At 41.6% G+C, this 20,069-nt stretch overlaps 1 protein-coding gene and 1 pseudogene across 1 annotated transcript; one reads left to right on the top strand and one right to left on the bottom strand.

Moving 5' to 3' along the window:
* The first annotated feature begins 474 nt into the window (after positions 1 to 474).
* LOC121585736 lies at positions 475 to 1,306 on the top strand (annotated as a pseudogene).
* A 2,644-nt stretch (positions 1,307 to 3,950) lies between these two features.
* Positions 3,951 to 19,873, bottom strand: tomm40l (translocase of outer mitochondrial membrane 40 homolog, like). Its single transcript, XM_041902862.1, has 10 exons — positions 19,772 to 19,873; positions 17,843 to 18,060; positions 14,207 to 14,274; positions 13,409 to 13,501; positions 12,792 to 12,893; positions 12,481 to 12,586; positions 12,248 to 12,370; positions 7,647 to 7,723; positions 7,443 to 7,545; positions 3,951 to 4,347 (listed from the first exon to the last, which is right to left on the bottom strand). Exons 2-10 carry the CDS (start codon positions 18,057 to 18,059, stop codon positions 4,208 to 4,210), a joined length of 1,029 nt encoding a protein of 342 aa, XP_041758796.1. The 5' UTR covers position 18,060; positions 19,772 to 19,873; the 3' UTR covers positions 3,951 to 4,207.
* Between the last annotated feature and the right edge of the window lie 196 nt (positions 19,874 to 20,069).

The following is a 20,069-nucleotide window of genomic DNA, read 5'->3' as shown; positions in this document are numbered from 1 at the left end:
TGTTCTTGCAAAGTTCTCATGAAACATGTCTAGAACATTAATCTTATATTTTGATAACATGGAAACCATGTTCTGTGTATGTTTGGTGGAATTTTCTCCTAACTCTCCGAAAACTGGACACATTAATGTTGTTTGAACGTCCCATAAAACGTTCTGAGAACATGGTATGTTCTGCTTGACATTAAGGGAATATTCTCCTAACTTTAACACCAAAACATGCTAAAAAGGTTCTCAGAAGGTGTATGTTAACATAGATATAATGTTCCCCTAACAGAAAACTGGACACTCAAAACATTGGGGGAACATTACGGGTAACATTACAAAAACATTCTCACTCCCTAGAATTGTTAGCTGGGAAGACACTAGCTGCCTCTAGGCATTTTTTTTTTATCACATAGGCTACAATATCTGGGATGAGAAACAGAGTTTGATGTTTTATTCACCAATTGTCTTTTTCTCCATTAACAGTCAATCATGAAGGTCTTAGTGGTGCTTGCGCTTGCTGTTTTCACTGGTGAGTGAAAAATGTTTTCATTGTTGAACACCTGACTAGTGTTTGTATTTTTTGAAAGGAAGCACACTTATAATACTAAATGTAACAGTAATGTAATATCAACGAAAGGAGTAAATGTATCATCTCAAAAACCCTCCAGTCTAGACTGAACATTTTATAATCTTCAGTCTCTCCTACAGGGTGCAATACTTATGTTCTGTGGCAGGACCAGTCTAAGCAGATCAGACAGAGGTGGCACACAGTCAATATGTAGAAACTAACACAATATAATGTAGTTTGATAACTGTTGAGTAACAATCCACTTGTTTGTTAACCTTGTCACTTGGCCTCTGTACTGACCTTTCTCTCGGTCTCCATAGCACCATGGTCTCTGAGAGTGCCCATGCTGTGAACCAGTACACTGTGGCCAGGTGACTCCTCTGACTCAGGACCTGCTGGCAAAGCTTTCCACAGGAGGCCAAACAACTGAAGGCTCGTCTGGAGAAGGAACTGGCTGAAGGCCAGTGCTCCAGAAGAGTGAGGAGCTGAAGGGAAGCCTGGAGAAGAGTATGTAGCAGCTGCAGGCCCAGCTGGGCCCCTACACTGAGCTGAAGCAGAAGTGACCAGAACCTGGAGGAGTTCCAGAAGAGCATGATTCCCCTGACCCAGAGCTCCCAAACTGAGCTGACTCAGAGAACCCAGGAGCTCCAGCAGAATCTGGGCCCATATGGAGAGGACCTGAAGGCCCAACTGACACCAAGAAGAGCCAGTAATCAAACTGATTTTACTTGGTCTACTAGAACTGTGTACTGATTAATCATTTTCCATCAAAGTCCAAAAGGTGCAATATGTACAGTACACTGACCAAGTGAGTATTGTCTGTCTCATACATGCATAATAAACACACAGTCTCTGTTTCAACGGTTAAATACTCAGCCTAATGCAATAACATAATCAACATTAAAATAGTATTATCATATTTATGTTATATCAAATTTATAACACTGAACAAAAAAAACACAATACGCAACAATTTCAAAGATTTTATTGAGTTATAGTTCATATAAGGAAATCAGTCAATTGAAATAAATTCATTAGGCCGTAATCTATAGATTTCACGACTGGGAATACAGATTTGAATCTGTTGGTCACAGAAACCTTAAAAAAAAAAAAAGTAGAGGCGTGGATCAGAAAACCGGTCAGTATCTGGTGTGACCACCATTTGCCTGTGGAATGATGTCCCACTCCTTTTCAATGGCTGTGTGAAGTTGCTGGATATTGGCGGGAACTGGAACATGCTGTTGTACATGTCGACCCAGAGCATCCCAAACATGCTCAATGGGTGACATGTCTGGTGACCATTCAGGCCATGGAAGAACTGGGACATTTTCAGCTTCCAGGAATTGTGTACAGATCCTTGGAACATGGGGCCGTGCATTATCATGCTGAAACATGGTGTTGACGGCGGATGAATGGCATGACAATAGGCCTCAGGATCTCGTCACGGTATCTCTATGCATTCAAATTGCCAGCGATAAAATGCAATTGTGTTTGTTGTCCGTAGCTTATGCCTGCCCCACCGCCACCACTGGGCACGCTGTTCACAATGTTGACATTAGAAAACTGCTCAACCCACACAACGCCATACACGTGGTCTGCGGTTGTGAGGGCGGATGGACGTACTGCCAAATACTCTAAAATGATAGAGGTGGCTTATGGTAGAGAAATTAACATTAAATTATCTGGAAACGCTCTGGTGGACATTCCTGCCGTTAGCATGCCAATTGCACACTCCCTCAAAACTTGAGACATCTGTGGCATTGTGTTGTGACAAAACTGCACATTTTAGAGTGGCCTTTTATTGTCCCCAGCACAAGGTGCACCTGTGTAATGATCATGCTGTTTAATCAGCTTCTTGATATGCCACACCTGTCACGGACAGATTATCTTGGCAAAGGAGAAATGCTCACCAACAGGGATGTAAACAAATTTGTGCACATATTGAGAGAAATACACTTTTGTGCGCGTGGAACATTTCTGGGATCTTTTATTTCAGCTCATGAAACATGGGATGAACACTTTCCATGTTGCGCTTATATTCTTGTTCTGTGTAAATGTATGTACCACTATTGTTGTTTCCCTGTATCAGTTATCGGACTCTATCTCCTGACCAATATCTACATGCGACTCAGGACTATATTACAGAAGCTGTTATAAAACAAAATGCAGGATTCTATCAACAGTAGAATAATCACATCTACTGTTGCCCTCTTGAGAAGGGTCTCAATTTCTTCAAGCAAACTTTCTTACATCTCAGCATATTTATTTGTCAGTATTATCATGTGTGATTTAAAATCAATGAAACTCATGAGCAGCATTCAGCTTCTTTTCATCAATTGAAACAATTAAATCAAATCAATACAGGCTCCGTCAACTATGAGTAGGGAATTTGAAGCAATAAGAAACAAAACCAATTCTCTCCATATTTTGTAATAAATGGCACTCAGCCTTTCCCAATAGATATAAACAGGTAATATATACGGTTTCATATGTACCATTGAAAAAGATTTGCCCGCCCTCTGCCTCCCCAACCCAAAAAGAAAAGATGAGCACAGACAAAATAAATAAAAACGAACAGAGCAAAACAAACAAAAGTACTGTAATTTGATAGTTTCCTAACAACAAACGTGTTTTACTGAGTTCTCCTTTAGTGCTGTCTGTCTGCTATGTTGGTCTCTGTACATTAGTCTCTGAAGTAAATTATATGACCATCGTCCAATCTCATCACCACATCGTCCTCAATCTCTGACCCATGCATCTTTGTTTAACCTTTCAATTATTATACACTACATTACCAAAAGTATGTGGACACCTGCTCGTCAAACATCTCATTCCAAAATCATGGGCATTAATATGGAGTTGGTCTCCCCTTTGCTGCTATAACAGCCTCCACTCTTCTAGGAAGGCTTTCCACTAAACATTGCTGCGGGGACTTGCTTCCATTCAGCCACAACAGCATTAGTGAGGTCTGGCATTGATGTTGGGCGATTAGGCCTGGCTCGCAGTCAGTGTTCCAATTCATCCCAAAGGTGTACGATGGGGTTGAGGTCAGGACTCGTCTAGAATGTCATTGTATGCTGTAGCGTTAAGATTTTCCTTCACTGGAACTAAGGGGCCTAGCCCTAACCATGAAAAACAGCCCCAGATCATTATTTCTCCTTCACCAAACTTTACAATTGGCACTATGCATTCAGGCAGGTAGTGTTCTTTTGGCATCTGCAAAACCCAGATTCGTCCGTTGGACTGCCAGATGGTGAAGCGTGATTCAACACTCCAGAGAATGCATTTCCAAATGTGATATCCTATGACGGTGCCACGTTGAATGTCACTGAGCTCTTCAGTAAGGCCATTCTAATGCCAATCTGTCTATAGAGAGTGCATGGCTGTGTGCTCGATTTTATACACCTGTCAGCAACGGGTGTGGCTGAAATAGCCGAATCCACTCATTTGAAGGGGTGTCCACATACTTTTTACACATTATTTAGGAAATATGATCTTTTGAAACCAACAACAACAATGAACTTCTTAGTAGTCAGATGGGGACACATTTAAGTGATGTGAGACTCAGTGGTGAGTCCAGGTTGTCTGTCCATTGTCTGTTTGTCTGTCTTTTCTGTGAAGATCGCCTATAGGCTTTCCCCCACTCTGGTAAGTCTAACCGATGGTGATGCCAAAACCACATTGGAACTTGTTCTTCTTGTGGTTGAGGAAGGACCCCAGGACCAAAGAAAGAGGCAGAGGAAGCAGCTTCTTCTCTAGTGTGGCCCCCACCACCCAATTACTATCTATGGAGCCTGGAATATTGGGGAGAGAAACAGAAAATTGGATAACAGTGCCTTCAGAAAATATTCATAACCCTTGACTTATTCCACATTTTGTTCTGTTAATGCCCTAATTCAAAAAATATATATGTTTTTCTCACCCATCTACACACAATACCCCATAATGACAACATGAAAACATGTTTTTAGAAAATGTTGCACATTTATTGAAAATGAAATACAGAAATCGAATTTACATAAGTATTCACACCCCTTTGCTATGACGCTCCAAATTGAGCTCAGGTGCATTCAATTTCCCTTGAGATGCCACTACAACTTGATTGGAGTCCACCTGTGGCCAATTCAATTGTTTGGACATGATTTAGAAAGAAACATACCGGTCTATATAAGGTCCGACAGTTGACAGTTAATGTCAAAGCAGAAACTATACCATTAAGTCCAAGGACCTGTCCGTAGATATCCGAGATAGAATTGTGATGAGGCATATATCTGGGGAAGGGTATAAATAATTTCTAGAGGGTTGAGCACAGTGGTCTCCATCATTGGGAAATTGAAAAAATATGGAACTACCCAGACTCTGCCTAGAGCAGGCCGTCCGACCAAACTGAGCAGCCGGGCAAGAAGGACCTTGGTCAGAGAGGTGACCAAGAACCCAATGACCACTCTGACAGAACTACAGAGTTCCTTAGCTGAGATGGGAGAATATGCCAGAAGGACAACAGTCTCTACAGCACTTCACCAATCTGGCCTTTCTAGGAGAGTGGCCGGACAGAAGCCACTCCTGAGAGAAGACAGAGCATAAGGCAAAATATTCTGTGGTCTGATGAGACAAACATTTAACTATTTGGCCTGAATGCAAAGCGATACGTCTGGAGAAAACCAGGTACAGCTCATCACCCGTCTAACACCAGGGTGGTGGCAGCATCATGCTATGGGGATGCTTTTCAGCGGCAGGGACTGGGAGACTTGTAAGGATAGTGGGAACAATGAATGGAGCCAAATACAGGAAAATCCTTAACAAGCTTCAGAGTTCAAACGACCTTCGACTTGGGCGAAGATTTACGTTCCAACAGGACAATGACCCCAAACATACAGCCAAAGCAATGCTGGAATGGCTTCAGAACAAGAATGTGAAAGTCCTTGAGTGGCCCAGCCAAAGCCCAGACTTGAATCCTACTAAAAATCTGTGGGAAGACTTGAAGATTGCTGTTCACTGCCGCTCAGCATCTAACTTAACAGAGCTTTAGGAAATCTGCCAGGAAGAATGGGAGAAAATCCCCAAATCCAGATGTGCAAAGCTGATACAGACATACCCTGGACAACTCAAAGCTGTAATCACCGCCAAAGGTGCTTCTACAAAGTATTGACTCAGGGGTCTGAATACCTATGTAAATGAGATATTTACGTTTTTTTCACTTTGTCATTATGGGGTATTGTGTGTAGATGGGTGAGAAAGAAAATAAATGTAATCCATTCTGAATTCAGGCTGTAACACAACAAAATGTGGATAAGTCAAGGGGTATGAATACTTTGAAGGAACTGTATATGAAAATACAAAATAGCGAACAATGTAACAAAAAGCTAATATGCAGGTATATACAGTGAGGGAAAAAAGTATTTGATCCCCTGCTGATTTTGTATGTTTGCCCACTGACAAAGACATGATCAGTCTATAATTTTAATGGTAGGTTTATGTGAACAGTGAGAGACAGAATAACAAAAAAAAAATCCTGAAAAACGCATGTCAAAAATGTTATGAATTGATTTGCATTTTAATGAGGGAAATAAGTATTTGACCCCTCTGCAAAACATGACTTCGAGGCTGACGTTTGGCAACTCGAACCTTCAGCTTCCTCCACAGATTTTCTATAGGATTAAGGTCTGGAGACTGGCTAGGCCACTCCAGGACCTTAATGTGCTTCTTCTTGAGCCACTCCTTTGTTGCCTTGGCCGTGTGTTTTGGGTCATTTTCATGCTGGAATACCCATCCACGACCCATTTTCAATGCCCTGGCTGAGGGAAGGAGGTTCTCACCCAAGATTTGACGGTACATGGCCCCGTCCATCGTCCCTTTGATGCGGTGAAGTTGTCCTGTCCCCTTAGCAGAAAACACCCCCAAAGCATAATGTTTCCACCTCCATGTTTGACGGTGAGGATGGTGTTCTTGGGGTCATAGGCAGCATTCCTCCTCCTCCAAACACGGCGAGTTGAGTTGATGCCAAAGAGCTCCATTTTGGTCTCATCTGACCACAACACTTTCACCCAGTTCTCCTCTGAATCATTCAGATGTTCATTGGCAAACTTCAGACGGCCCTGTATATGTGCTTTCTTGAGCAGGGGGACCTTGCGGGCGCTGCAGGATTTCAGTCCTTCACGGCGTAGTGTGTTACCAATTGTTTTCTTGGTGACTATGGTCCCAGCTGCCTTGAGATCATTGACAAGATCCTCCCGTGTAGTTCTGGGCTGATTCCTTACCATTCTCATGATCATTGCAACTCCACGAGGTGAGATCTTGCATGGAGCCCCAGGCCGAGGGAGATTGACAGTTCTTTTGTGTTTCTTCCATTTGCGAATAATCGCACCAACTGTTGACACCTTCTCACCAAGCTGCTTGGCGATGGTCTTGTAGCCCATTCCAGCCTTGTGTAGGTCTACAATCTTGTCCCTGACATCCTTGGAGAGCTCTTTGGTCTTGGTCATGGTGGAGAATTTGGAATCTGATTGATTGCTTCTGTGGACAGGTGTCTTTTATACAGGTAACAAACTGAGATTAGGAGCACTCCCTTTAAGAGTGTGCTCCTAATCTCAGCTCATTACCTGTATAAAAGACACCTGGGAGCCAGAAATCTTTCTGATTGAGAGGGGGTCAAATACTTATTTCCCTCATTAAAATGCAAATCAATTTATAACATTTTTGACATGGGTTTTTCTGGATTTTTTTGTTGTTATTCTGTCTCTCACTGTTCAAATAAACCTACCATTAAAATTATAGACTGATCATTTCTTTGTCAGTGGGCAAACGTACAAAATCAGCAGGGGATCAAATACTTTTTTCCCTCACTGTACATAGACTTCAAAATCAGTGTCCATACAAGCGGAAGCCATACCTTTGAAGAGCAAATTGGCTTTAGGCACATCTAGCTGGTAGCCAAATGATACACTGGTCTCCTGCATACGGGTGCTAGCCTCAAACTCAACACCCACTTGCAACTGTGGGAGAAAAATATGGGTGATAGAGCTGAACCGACACTAACCAACACATTGAGAAAAAGTCACAGATACAGAAAGGAAACAATGGAATTGAGCAATACCGTGTCATTGGCTTTGTGGTAGTAGGAGGCATGTGCCCCTGCTCCCCCTAGTGTCAATGTGGCAATGAAGTTACTGCCTGAAATAGCAAGAAACACAGGTTTTAAAACATTAGTGTAATACACATATCTACTATGGAAAAATATAAGTGAGTGGACTATTGCTGCATTATACAACAACTGCACCTTAAAAAATTACATGGTTGTAGAGGAGCGTCGAATTAACACATCCACGCCAGATGTCAACTACAATAAGAACACACAAGGACCTATTCAGTGGCCAGAGAACAAAGGAAGATGAGCAAAAGAGGGGAAGGACAACTCCTGCTGAGTGGCCCCCTCTAGTGTACATCAAAGCTTCTAACAGCAAAAAGGCTGGCAGGTTTGAACCAAAGGGCACCCAGATTTCTGCCAGAGACATGGAAACAACAGGGTTCTGACGAAGAGTGACAATGTCTCAGCCAAGGAACTTCGCCAATGGAGAATATTATACTACATGCAAAAGTGCCTAAAACTTTTATTTCCTCAAGGAAACAGTGTAAACGGACTGAAAATGACATAGTTAAATGTGTTGATGTGTGTGTGATAAGATAGAATTTTAGAATGTGTGTGATATGTTCTGGTATTATACTTATTCGTCCACAAAAAGCATACTGTTTGATATCTGTGCGATCACCAGTCACGATCACCAGTTCGATTCCCACAGGGGGTATGATTTTTTTAAATGTATGCACTAACTGTAAGTCGCTCTGGATAAGAGCGTCTGCTAAAATGACTAAAATGTCAAATGTAAATGGTATTCACACAGGCGGTGGAAGAATACCCTCCATTTATGTGAACAATTGATTAATTAATGACCTGGCATACAGTGCATTCAGAAAATGTTCAGACCCCTTCCCTTTTCCCACATTTTGTTAGGTTACAGCCCTATTCTAAAATTGATCAAATCTATTTTTTCCCTCATCAATCTACATACAATACCCCATAACGACAAAGCGAAAACATGCAGATTTGTTTTGCACATTTATTTAAAATAAAACCCTGAAATACCTTATTTACATAAGTACTCAGACCCTTTGTTATGAGACTCGAAATTAAGCTCAGGTGCATCCTGTTTCCATTGATCATCCTTGAGATGTTTCTACAACTTGATTGGAGTCCACCTGTGGTAAATTCAATTGATTGGACATGATTTGGAAAGGCACACACCTGTCTATAACGGTCCCACAGTTGACAGTGCATGTCAGAGCAAAAACCAAGCCATGAGGTCAAAGGAATTGTGCGTAGAGCTCTGAGACAGGACTGTGTCGAGGCACAGATCTGGGGAAGAATATCAAAACATGTCTGCAACATTGAAGGTCCCCAAGAACACAGTGGCTTCCATCATTCTTAAATGGAAGAAGTTTGGAACCACCAACACTCTTCCTAGAGCCTGCTGCCTGGTCAAACTGAGCAATCGGGGAAGAAGGGCCTTGGTCAGGGAGGTGACCAAGAACCCAATGGTCACTGACAGAGCTCCAGAGTTCCTCTGTCGAGATGGGAGAATCTTCCAGAAGTCACGTCTGGAGGAAACCTGGCACCATCCCTACGGTGAAGCATGGTGGTGGCAGCATCATGCTGTGGAATGTTTTTCAGTGGCAGGGACTGGGAGACTAGTCAGGATCGAGGGAAAGATGAACGGAGCAAAGTACAGAGAGATCCTTGATGAAAACCTTCTCCAGAGCGCTCAGGACCTCAGACTGGGGCGAAGGGTCACCTTCCAACAGGACAACGACCCTAAGCACACAGCCAAGACAATGCAGGAGTGGCTTCGGGACAAGTCTCCGAATGTCCTTGAGTGACCCAGCCAGAGCCCGGACTTGAACCCGATCTAACATCTCTGGAGAGACCTGAAAATAGCTGTGCAGAGACGCTCCCCATCCAACCTGACAGAGCTTGAGAGGATCTGCAGAGAAATGGGAGAAACTCCCCAAGTACAGGTGTGCCAAGCTTGTAGCGCCATACTCAAGAAGACTCGAGGTTGTAATCTCTGCCAAATGTGCTTCAACAAAGTATTGAGTAAAGGGTCTGAATACTTATGTAAATGTAATATTTCAGTTGTTTATTTTTATTACATTTGCAAAAATGTCTAAACCTGTTTTTGCTTTGTCATTATGGGGTACGTTGATGAGGATAAAAAACAATGTAAATCTATTTTAGAACAAGGCTGTAACGTAACAAAATATGGAAAATGTCAAGGGGTCTGAATACATTCAGAATGCACTGTAAGTCACAGGACAATGCAGGCGATGAATGGGGGCTGACCCAACCCCAGGAATTATTCCATCACCTAAGCCAATCACAGCGCTCCTGACGGGAGGGCTCACCTCTTCCTGTTCCGATGGCGACCAGCCATGATTGCAGTCTTACGAACCACAAAACAATCCAAGAACACCCCATGCGGGACCTTGTGGAATTCTCTGTGGCCTACTGAAATGCTTCGTTTTGGAGTCTGCTTGCATGGAGAGTTCTCTGAAGACTGTTCCAGACAGATGTGTAAGAGTTTTCCAGCTCAACCTCATCTTCTTTTCCCTGATTTGATGTGAGCGTGTAATCTGTAGGCTGTAATCTGTTACTTTATTATTGGCTATTTGTCTCCTATAGAAATACCAGGTATGTTTATTTTATATTTTAAATAAGTGTCTTTGAATCACATGCTGGAAATAGGTTAGACAAACTCCCTTATCATTTTCTTATTTGCCTATAAAATTGCCATCAAAATCTCCACTATTCATTCATCCTGTACATTTATTGTTTTATCCTGGTTATTTCTAAATAAGTCCTTAGTTTTGTAAAGATATCTACTGTCTCCAAGAATGCATTGCCTTGTCATTTTAAGAACTTAATTGCCTTCAGAATTATACACTACCATTCAAAAGTTTGGGGTCACTTAGAAATGTCCTTGTTTTCCATGAAAACATACATGAAATGAATAGGAAATATAGCAAAATGCATAGGAAATGTAGTAAAGGTTAGAAATAATGATTTTTAATATAAATAATAATAGTGTCCTTCAAAACTTAGCTTTCGTCAAAAAAATCCTCCATTTGCAGCAATTACAGCCTTGCAGACCTTTGGCATTCTAGTTGTCAATTTGTTGAGGTAATCTGAAGATATTTCACCCCATGCTTCCTGAAGCACATCGCACAAGTTGGATTGGCTTGATGAGCATTTCTTACGTACCATACGGTCAAGCTGCTCCCACAACAGCTCAATAGGGTTGAGATCCAGTGACTGTGCTGGCCACTCCATTATAGACAGAATACCGGCTGACTGCTTCTTCCCTAAATAGTTCTTGCATAGTTTGGAGCTGCGCTTTGGGTCATTGTCCTGTTGTAGGAGGAAATTGGCTCCAATCAAGCGCCATCCACAGGGTATGGCATGGCGTTGCAAAATGGAGCGATAGCCTTCCTTCTTCAAGATCCCTTTTACCCTGTACAAATCTCCCACTTTACCACCACCAAAGCACCCCCAGACCATCACATTGCCTCCACCATGCTTGACAGATGGCATCAAGCACTCCTCCAGCATCTTTTCATTTGGTCTGCGTCTCACAAATGTTCTTCTTTGTGATCCGAACACCTCAAACTTCGATTCGTCTGTCCATAACACTTTTTTCCAATCTTCCTCTGTCCAGTGTCTGTGTTCTTTCGCCCATCTTAATCTTTTCTTTTTATTGGCCAGTCTGAGATATGGCTTTTTCTTTGTAACTCTGCCTAGAAGGTCAGCATCCCGGAGTCGACTCTTCACTGTTGACGTTGAGACTGGTGTTTTGCAGGTACTATTTAATGAAGCTGCCAGTTGAGGACATGTGAGGCGTCTGTTTCTCAAACTAGACACTAATGTATTTGTCCTCTTGCTCAGTTGTGCACCGGGGCCTCCCACTCGTCTTTCTATTCTGGTTAGAGCCAGTTTGCGCTGTTCTGTGAAGGGAGTAGTACACAGCGTTGTACGAGATCTTCAGTTTCTTGGCAATTTCTTGCATGGAATAGCCTTAATTTCTCAGAACAAGAATAGACTGACGAGTTTCAGAAGAAAGTTATTTGTTTCTGACCATTTTGAGCCTGTAATCGAACCCACAATTGCTGATGCTCCAGATAATCAACTAGTCAGTTTTCAGCTGTGCTAACATAATTGCAAAAGGGTTTTCTAATGATCAATTAGCCTTTTAAAACGATAAACTTAGATTAGCAAACACAACATGCCTTTGGAACACAGGACTGATGGTTGCTGATAATGGGCCTCTGTACACCTAGGTAGATATTCCATTAAAGATCAACCATTTCCAGCTAAAATAGCCATTTATAACATTAACAATGTCTACACTGTATTTCTGATCAATTTGATATTATTTTAATGGACAAAAAAATTGCTTTTCGTTCAAAAACGAGGACATTTCTAAGTGACCCCAAACTTTTGAACGGTAGTTTAAGTTGTTATAATTAACTATTTGATAGTTTCTTGCTGATTTATAGTTTAGAATACACATTAACTCCTGAGATCTAAGGGTGGCGCAGAGACTGGGTTGCTTCCATACTTCAGTGTGATTGTGGCCAATGCCTCACCCGTGTATCTGCCAGCTAGAGACATGACTGTGCCTTCCTCTCCTGGCCTGCGATGGTAAACCAGCTCCCCTCCGAAAGCCAGGGATGGGGTTATGGACTGGATGTAGTGCGCTACAATAATACCTGAATGATGAAGTAGTAAGGGAAAAAGAGGGAAGACGATAAGCTTAAGATAAAGTTACAGTAGGTGGTACATTTCAGTATTCCAAAATACCTCCATTCACAAAGCTTACCAGAGCCTACAAGGACATCTGGGTTGCCCAGGGTAACAGCAGCAGTAAAGTCCTCTCCCCGGACCTCACAATCTCCTTGCCAGTTCACAAACTTTTGCTGCTGCGTCTGATGGCAGGACACACATTGATAAACACGTCATCAATCAGTCTGATGTAGTAACTCAAATGGGCTATATACATTTCGGTGGCTTGGTGTAAGGTCCAGGCGTTGAAGCTCTACTTCAAAGTATTGTTTATTATCACCTAATTTCAACTGCCGAGGTTAATGGCAGACTAAACAAAAACTACCATAGAAAACCAAATATCTGTACCTGGAAGGCTAGTTTGGACCGGACTCTGTTGGAGATCTGGTGAATGACCTGGGCATTGAGGCTGCCGCTGTTGTCCATGTCTCCCACCATGACTGGGAAGGACTGCAGACAGAAAACAATAGTTACACAAAGTAAAGGTAAAACTTTTCTAGAATAAGCTAATTTCACAAATACCAGCAACAATAACCGTCCTGCATTTTGTAGGACTCTGTAATACAGTTGTCATTCTCATTCATAACTGGTAGTGTGTGAACTTGACCGTATAACAAATATACTTTGGGATTTTGGCAATGAGGCCCTTTATCTCCTTTCCCAGAGTGATGAACTCATGGATAACATTTTTATGGTAGCATGCTAGTAGATGCCCAGTCATTGCGCTAACACTAGTTAGCATTGGCTCATTAAACTACATACTGGACACAGCGACATAAAAATGGTATCCACGAGTTCATCTGACTCTGGGAAGTAGATATAGGGCCTCATTGCCAAAATCCCGAAGTATCCCTTTAAGCACTCAAATGAGGGGTGACAACTTTATATAGCTGTAGTGTGTACAGGGCTAATGTACCACAAACAAATCTTCAGGCTGTGGTATTAGCTAAGTGGCTCTGACTCACCTCTGCTGGACCCATTTGCTTAGTTCCCACATAGGTGGCACCAAACCTGTAACTGGAATCGCCTAGGGTGCTGAGCATTACCGTGTGATTCACCTGATGGGGTCGGTCAGAAAGGAGGGCAACAAGGTAGGTTTAGTCACAACAAAACAGGCCTTTCATGTTTCTGTCAGCAATGCTCCTCAAGCAAACATCTGTAAGTGTGTCGTGAAGTGTGTCGTATAAAATCAAAAGACAAAAGGGATGGCCAGTAGACAAAACAACCGTTTTGTTATGAGAAGCTTCCCAAGAGCTTAGTTGTTCACCTTATTTGGTTACGAGAGCAAGACCAGAACTAATCTTAACACAGTATTATCAAAGTTTCTAAACCCAGAGGCTCAACACCGCAAGACTTCAGGGAGCACTTGCGAAGCAGACTCGGCAGACCAGACCGGGGTTTGACACATTTTAATTTTCGTCAAAAACTACTTTATATCGAAGGAGCGCCTTTAATTTGACTGCCTGCCCATGCGCAGTTCGGCGCGAGACGACCGTTAGACCCGACTGCGTGTGTCTGTGCATGAACTTAGCTAGCCAACGTCGCCATGACATCCCCTACAAGCGTGATGGGGGATTTCTATTGGAGAAGCAGTTTCTACATATCTTCATACTAAAACATCTTTGGTATTATACTCGAAGTCTGAAAACTTAATGAAATAATTTGCCTAGCAGGAATGATGAAATGAGGCTCAGGACCTTCATAACGCCATTCACAGCATCATTTTACCAGTAGAAAATACAGATGTAGTGACCTTTACTGACCTGGAAGTGATTACTCAGGCCCTTGTTAACGATTAGTCTTACACCCTCCATCTGCATGGGGAAAACCTCTGGAAAAACAGATAGAAAGGGGAACTGATTGAGATTAAGTGTAGGCCTACGACATGAAGACACTGAGAATCATTAAATGGACCGGTTAAACTTTTTTTTTTGCAATTTCACTTGGTTTTGAGAAACTAACCTCACTTCCTCATTGCTCATTCTGCAGTATGGGGACTCCAGAAAAACATGAACAAAAGTTCCAAAAACACACAATAGTGATGCAGGTCTTTAGATGATGTACACATTAAATTCTGCAATTCCAAACGTTATCCGCAACGTTATATTCCATATTGTGCGACTCGAGCGGTTTCCCCTACCAGCTGTGCTGCGCGGGCTACACGGAGAGGGAAACCGCTCAAGTCGCAAATATTTAATATGTTGCAGATAAAGTTCGGAATTACACAATTTCATCTGTACAACATCTAAAGACCTGCATCACTATACTGACAGCTTTAACATTTTTAAAAGGACAGGTTTGGGTGTTTTTGGAGTCTTTATTCGTGTTTTTCCAGAGCCGACATACTGCAGAATGAGCAATGAGGAAGTCTATTGTAGGTGCGGAAAGTTTTTCAAAACCAAGTGAAAAAGCATCAGATGCATATCAACCCGCAAGGTGCAGCAAACATATGCGTCAACACTTGATAAATAGTGCATAAACTATTGTAAAGGATTAATTGCATATAGAAATATATAATATAGAAATATTATATATAAAAAACTTTTGTTTAGATAGTCAAGGATGTTTTGTATAATTCTACAAAGTCCTAGAAAAAAAACATAGGCCTATAGCCTATTTTCGTTTCCCTTACAATAAAAACATTAGCGTAACCCATTTGACCAACTTTATTTGTAGATTCAATTAGTAATAGAGTTATAGTAATTAATAAAGTCCAGTTAGAGCTTCTTTTGACAAAGTAGAAAATATAATATAACCAGCCAGGTGCACAGGTGAAATTATTTGCTGTATTCCTAAACAAAAGCACCAGTGCATGAACAATTGTAAAGGATGAATTGTATAAATAAACATGTGGAAATATATTCATGACAAAATATAAAAACAGTAATTTGTTTATCGTATCAGACACTGTATTGTGCCCTTATGCGTGTGCCTTTATGCATGAATCAATCTCGTCTTCTCTTTATGCTTTGGTTCCACAGTCAGCACACAGTTTAGGGGATTTGTGTGAGCAAGCCGCACAAACAAATCGGTTGCACTGCACATAGTTTTCATGGGCCTTGTTTTGTGTACACCTGCTGCAGGTGTCGCATAATCTCTCTGAAGCGGTTGCGTGGCACGGTCTCTCAGAAAAGGTCCACCCCATACCTAGCAGACCAAAATTACTCCACCATCCGTGCTCTTTCCGCCTTATGCCCCGCGGACATACAAGAGTGCAATAAATGCTTAGAGTTAATCCATAGACATGTTCCACCCGTTTCCTTTTCTGTGCGCATGAGCAACAGTACAATCTCTGATGTGCTGCAACATCTACATGTCACATCAACTCGACACTAATTTCTACCCAAACCGTGCCATCCCTCCCAGACTCCCGTCTCACCGTGGCAGTTGGGATCACAGTCTCAGCTGATGTTCCGGTTTTTCTGTGGCGAGGCTCAGGCATCGGAGGCTTGAAGTCAACATCAGAATCAGGTGAAGATTCTTAAATCAGCAACATCGATTTTAAGCGCAATATCTGATCCTCCATCCAACTCATCTAAATTCTGCACAATTTGCAATGCTGTCAGTGCGTCCATTCGTTTGGGTCGGCTTGCCATTGTGAACTACACACATTGTATGTTGTCCTCAGTGTCTGATTTTACTCTCTGAGGTGAAATGATATGCCATTTCCAGCCTTTCATAATAAAATAGACCACCAACAACGCCTACAATTCTTTATCAAAATTACACTATTGTTCTAAATTCAGTCATCCTCTTCACCCTCATTATTCAGATCAATCAAATTCAATCACACTTCACCCTCATCATCATTCAGTTCATTTAAGTCACATGCACCATTATCAGTTTCTATCCGGTTTCTTTCACCCATTCATCAATTGACGACAGAATAGCATATTTAAATGTTACGTTTATTATGTTACTAGTTTTTGCTTAGTAGCCAGAGCAATGCTGAATTCCTGGAAAAAGTTGGAAATACAGCTGCACCTCTTGAATTAGGAGTTATTTGATAAAGGTAAGTGTAATAGAAACTGCAGAATATGCTCTTTCTGATACTAAATAGAAATAAAAATGTTTTACCTGCATGTGACTCTGAAGGAGGATTTGATAAAGTGATACTCCTTTCGCAGCATCTGTAAATTACAAGATGCGCCCATCTCTTCATGTACAATTTGATAAATGATAGGCCTAATATTTGCACTCATCAGGTTATTGTCAATTTAAGCTTGTCTATAGGCTAACTCTTATTATGTGTGAAATTAGTTTAGGTGTAGTTTGGATGGGCCGGCTGTGCAGGCTGACCGGCATTGTTTGTTTCCAGCTCATGAAGTTGGATAGAGTCAAGCATATGTTTTGCATTATTCTAAAGGTCTACTGCAACACATAGCATACTTTTGTTTCCCTTACAATAAATGTGATTAGTAATAGTTACAGTAACTAACACAGTCCTGTAACAGCTTATTTTTACAAAGTAAAACGTAAAAGAGAATAGTATCAACCTGCAAGGCGCGCGGTCAAATTATTAACATGAATGCCAACGCTGATAAATAGGCATAACACAAAGTCATTACACTATTGTTGTTCTAAAATAAATCAACCTCTTCACCCTCATCATTCAGTTAGGCCTAATTTAAATTTGATTGTGAAGTAACTTGCACAATTATCGCCCATTCCCTCCATTTGTCATTCATTCAGTGGGCTGGCATTGTTTGCTTTGCTGGATAGTCATGGATATGTTTTGCATTATTCTAAAGGCCTACTGCAACATGTAGCATGTTTTCATTTTCCTTACAATACATATGATTAATAATAGAGTTATAGTAAATAAAACAGTCCATAACAGCGTATTTTTACAAAGTACAACGTAAGAGAATAGTATCAACCCCCAAGGCGCGGTCAAATTATTTGCTGCTGATAAATAGGCATATAACAAACTCATCATTACACTATTGTCTTCCTAAATTAAATCAACCTCCTTATAATTCAGTTAGGCCTAATTTAAAATGAAATGTGAAGTAAGGTGCACAATTATCGCCCATTCATCCATTTATCATTCATTCAGTGAGCAAAGAGACGCATTAGCGCCTGGCTGGGTACCAACATTCTACAGCACATTGGGAATTGGGAATAGGTGTGAAACAAACAGGTAAAAAGGCTCTAAATACTTTTCTGTTTGTGATTTCAAAATTCTGACAAATGAGCAGTGTCAAATACAAACATTTAGGAAAAGTCAGGGAAGGAGCAGGACATGTTTTTATTTACAAAATCAAACGTCAGTGGCCGCTGGCCTATGGCGGTTCTAGTGTTAAAGACACTACATTTGCACTATTCAATTCATAGATCTCATCTACATGGTGGAGGACTTTCTCTAGATATTTCATGGACTAATAATCTCTGTTTACCTTTGCACTTGCGGTGGCACTCCTCAAACGTGCCAGGGTTGGTTAGAGGGCCTTCTGCCTCCACCTGCTGACCGGGGGCCGCATTGCCTGAAGGCAGTACAGGTGATACTGGGGGCATTGAGAAGCCTGGGGGTACCGTCATCCCTGGGCCGCCAGGACTACCACCGGCAGGGGCCGGTGGCGGGTTGGGGGAGCTGGCAGCCAAAACACTGCCCATTCTGTGAGAGAAGGAGATGAGAGGATGAGGCAGGGGTGGAGGATAGAGGTGATGGTTTTCATTAGAGTATGCTGGGTGTATTCAGTGACGGTTAGCTAACTCTGGGCAGTGGACCAGTAGGGGAGATTGACAACTGGTACAGGAAGAGATGGGGCTGTTTCTCAAAAGAACAGCCAAGACAACCAGCAATGACAACAAAAGCGCACCACTTGTTTACATGAGAGCATAGATTACATTGTAGTGTTCAATTTACAGAGGGAACACCTATAAGTTACAATTGTGGCCTAGCCATGAATGTGTTTGATAAAATATCCCCAATGATTGATTTGGTTCATTAGAGGTTTACATAAATATAATGTATATTAGCTACATAGCTGGTTGGCACAGCTGGCATTTACATGATGGTCATCACTGAATGGGTAGCTCAAAAACCATGCCAGCAATTAAATGTTTCTTGTAGTAGTTAATGGTAGCTAACTTTTGTACATCGCGCTGTTCCGTAAATTTTACCTTATTTTACCCCAAAAACGTAATACTTCCAGGTCAACTGTGATTTTAATACCATTGTAAAGCACAATTGCTCCCCTTTCCAGCAAAATCAATGACGAGACCTTCATGCTGCCAGTCTCTGCATGATTGAAGAAAGTAATGGAGATCCGCGCCCGGTCTTTTTAAAAATGGCGGGTAGGGATGCGAAAGCAACTGCATCATAGTGAAAGGGGGAGATATGTCCTGTGGGGAACCGGCTTTTTTCACCCGATTAGTCCAACTTATTGCCTCTCAAATGTAAATAAAACACTATAATGAGTTTATATAATGTCTCATTACATACCTATTTGAAGGTTTGTGTCGAATTTGAATAGGGTTTTTAGGGCCGCGCTAAATTTATCTTCACAATTAAACTGGGTGTCACGGTTTTTGAGAGTCATGATGGCTCGCAGTTATTACGCGAAAAAATTAACAATTGATTAAATTAACTATTGATGAACGAATTAACTTCACACTCACCATTGATCATTTTTTGTTTTTAATCTGCGAGAGAAGCGCTACACCTGGTGGAGAGAGGCTGTATGGCACAGAATGAGTTGAATAATGAGTGCCGTATGTTACGCCGTGACATGTCACACTAACGTACAGCGTCAGCGGGGTCAGTTTTTTCAAATTTTCTCCAATACTATTGGTCCATTACCATGTTAATCAAGGCTGAATCGAAACTTAGTTCACACCCCAGATTTTGATGCCAACACAGTCGCTACAGTCCCATTAGTTTTCATTGCAGCCTCGTTTGAATGCCGCCGTCGCCCACATATGTATACCATCTCACCCAGTGCTATGGTGCTGAATTAATTGTTGCTATTTCTGGCTATTAGTACTGGTGTTGGCAGCCAGCGACAGCTAGCAAGTTAATTAATTCAATCGGCCAACCCATTAGCTGGTCTGCTGTAACTACTAGCTAGTTAATTAATTGTGTACGAGGTATGTCGTACAACGACTTAGTTTAGCTAACTAGCTAGCTAGTAGCTAAGCTAATTAACGTTAGCTAGCTAGTTGCATTGGTTCTCCACATCTATCCTGATGTTCTTATAGAAAATACGGATGCCACAGCTTCTCGGAATAATTAAAAGCCCAATTCACAAGATCCTCAGCAACGCAAAAATTACAATCTTTTGGCTGTCTATTTTCAGTTAAACCACACTAAAATTGCTACTCACGTTGTGATTTCCTGAACACGATGAAACACCCGGCAGTAACGTAAGAAAACCTCAAACTGCGAGAGTCAAAGCTAAGACCCGCCTACTTACTTGAGGTAGCACTTGGATTGGGCAAATAAACTCACTTCTGAACAACGTGTGGCAGAAATACATGTCAATCTCAGCGTAACCAACCAACATGGGCACCACTGAGGGATATAATAAGAAAACTCAAGCATGATAATTCTAAGGCGTGGTTTTGCTATTTCGACCACACCCCCACTTGTAGCCAATTGGTTATTATACGTTTCAGTCACAA

The sequence above is a fragment of the Coregonus clupeaformis genome, chromosome 17 (assembly GCF_020615455.1).
Source record: "Coregonus clupeaformis isolate EN_2021a chromosome 17, ASM2061545v1, whole genome shotgun sequence".
In the NCBI taxonomy this organism is placed as follows: domain Eukaryota; kingdom Metazoa; phylum Chordata; class Actinopteri; order Salmoniformes; family Salmonidae; genus Coregonus; species Coregonus clupeaformis.
Note: the sequence above shows the minus strand (reverse complement) of the source record. Positions and strands in the feature narration are given on the sequence as shown.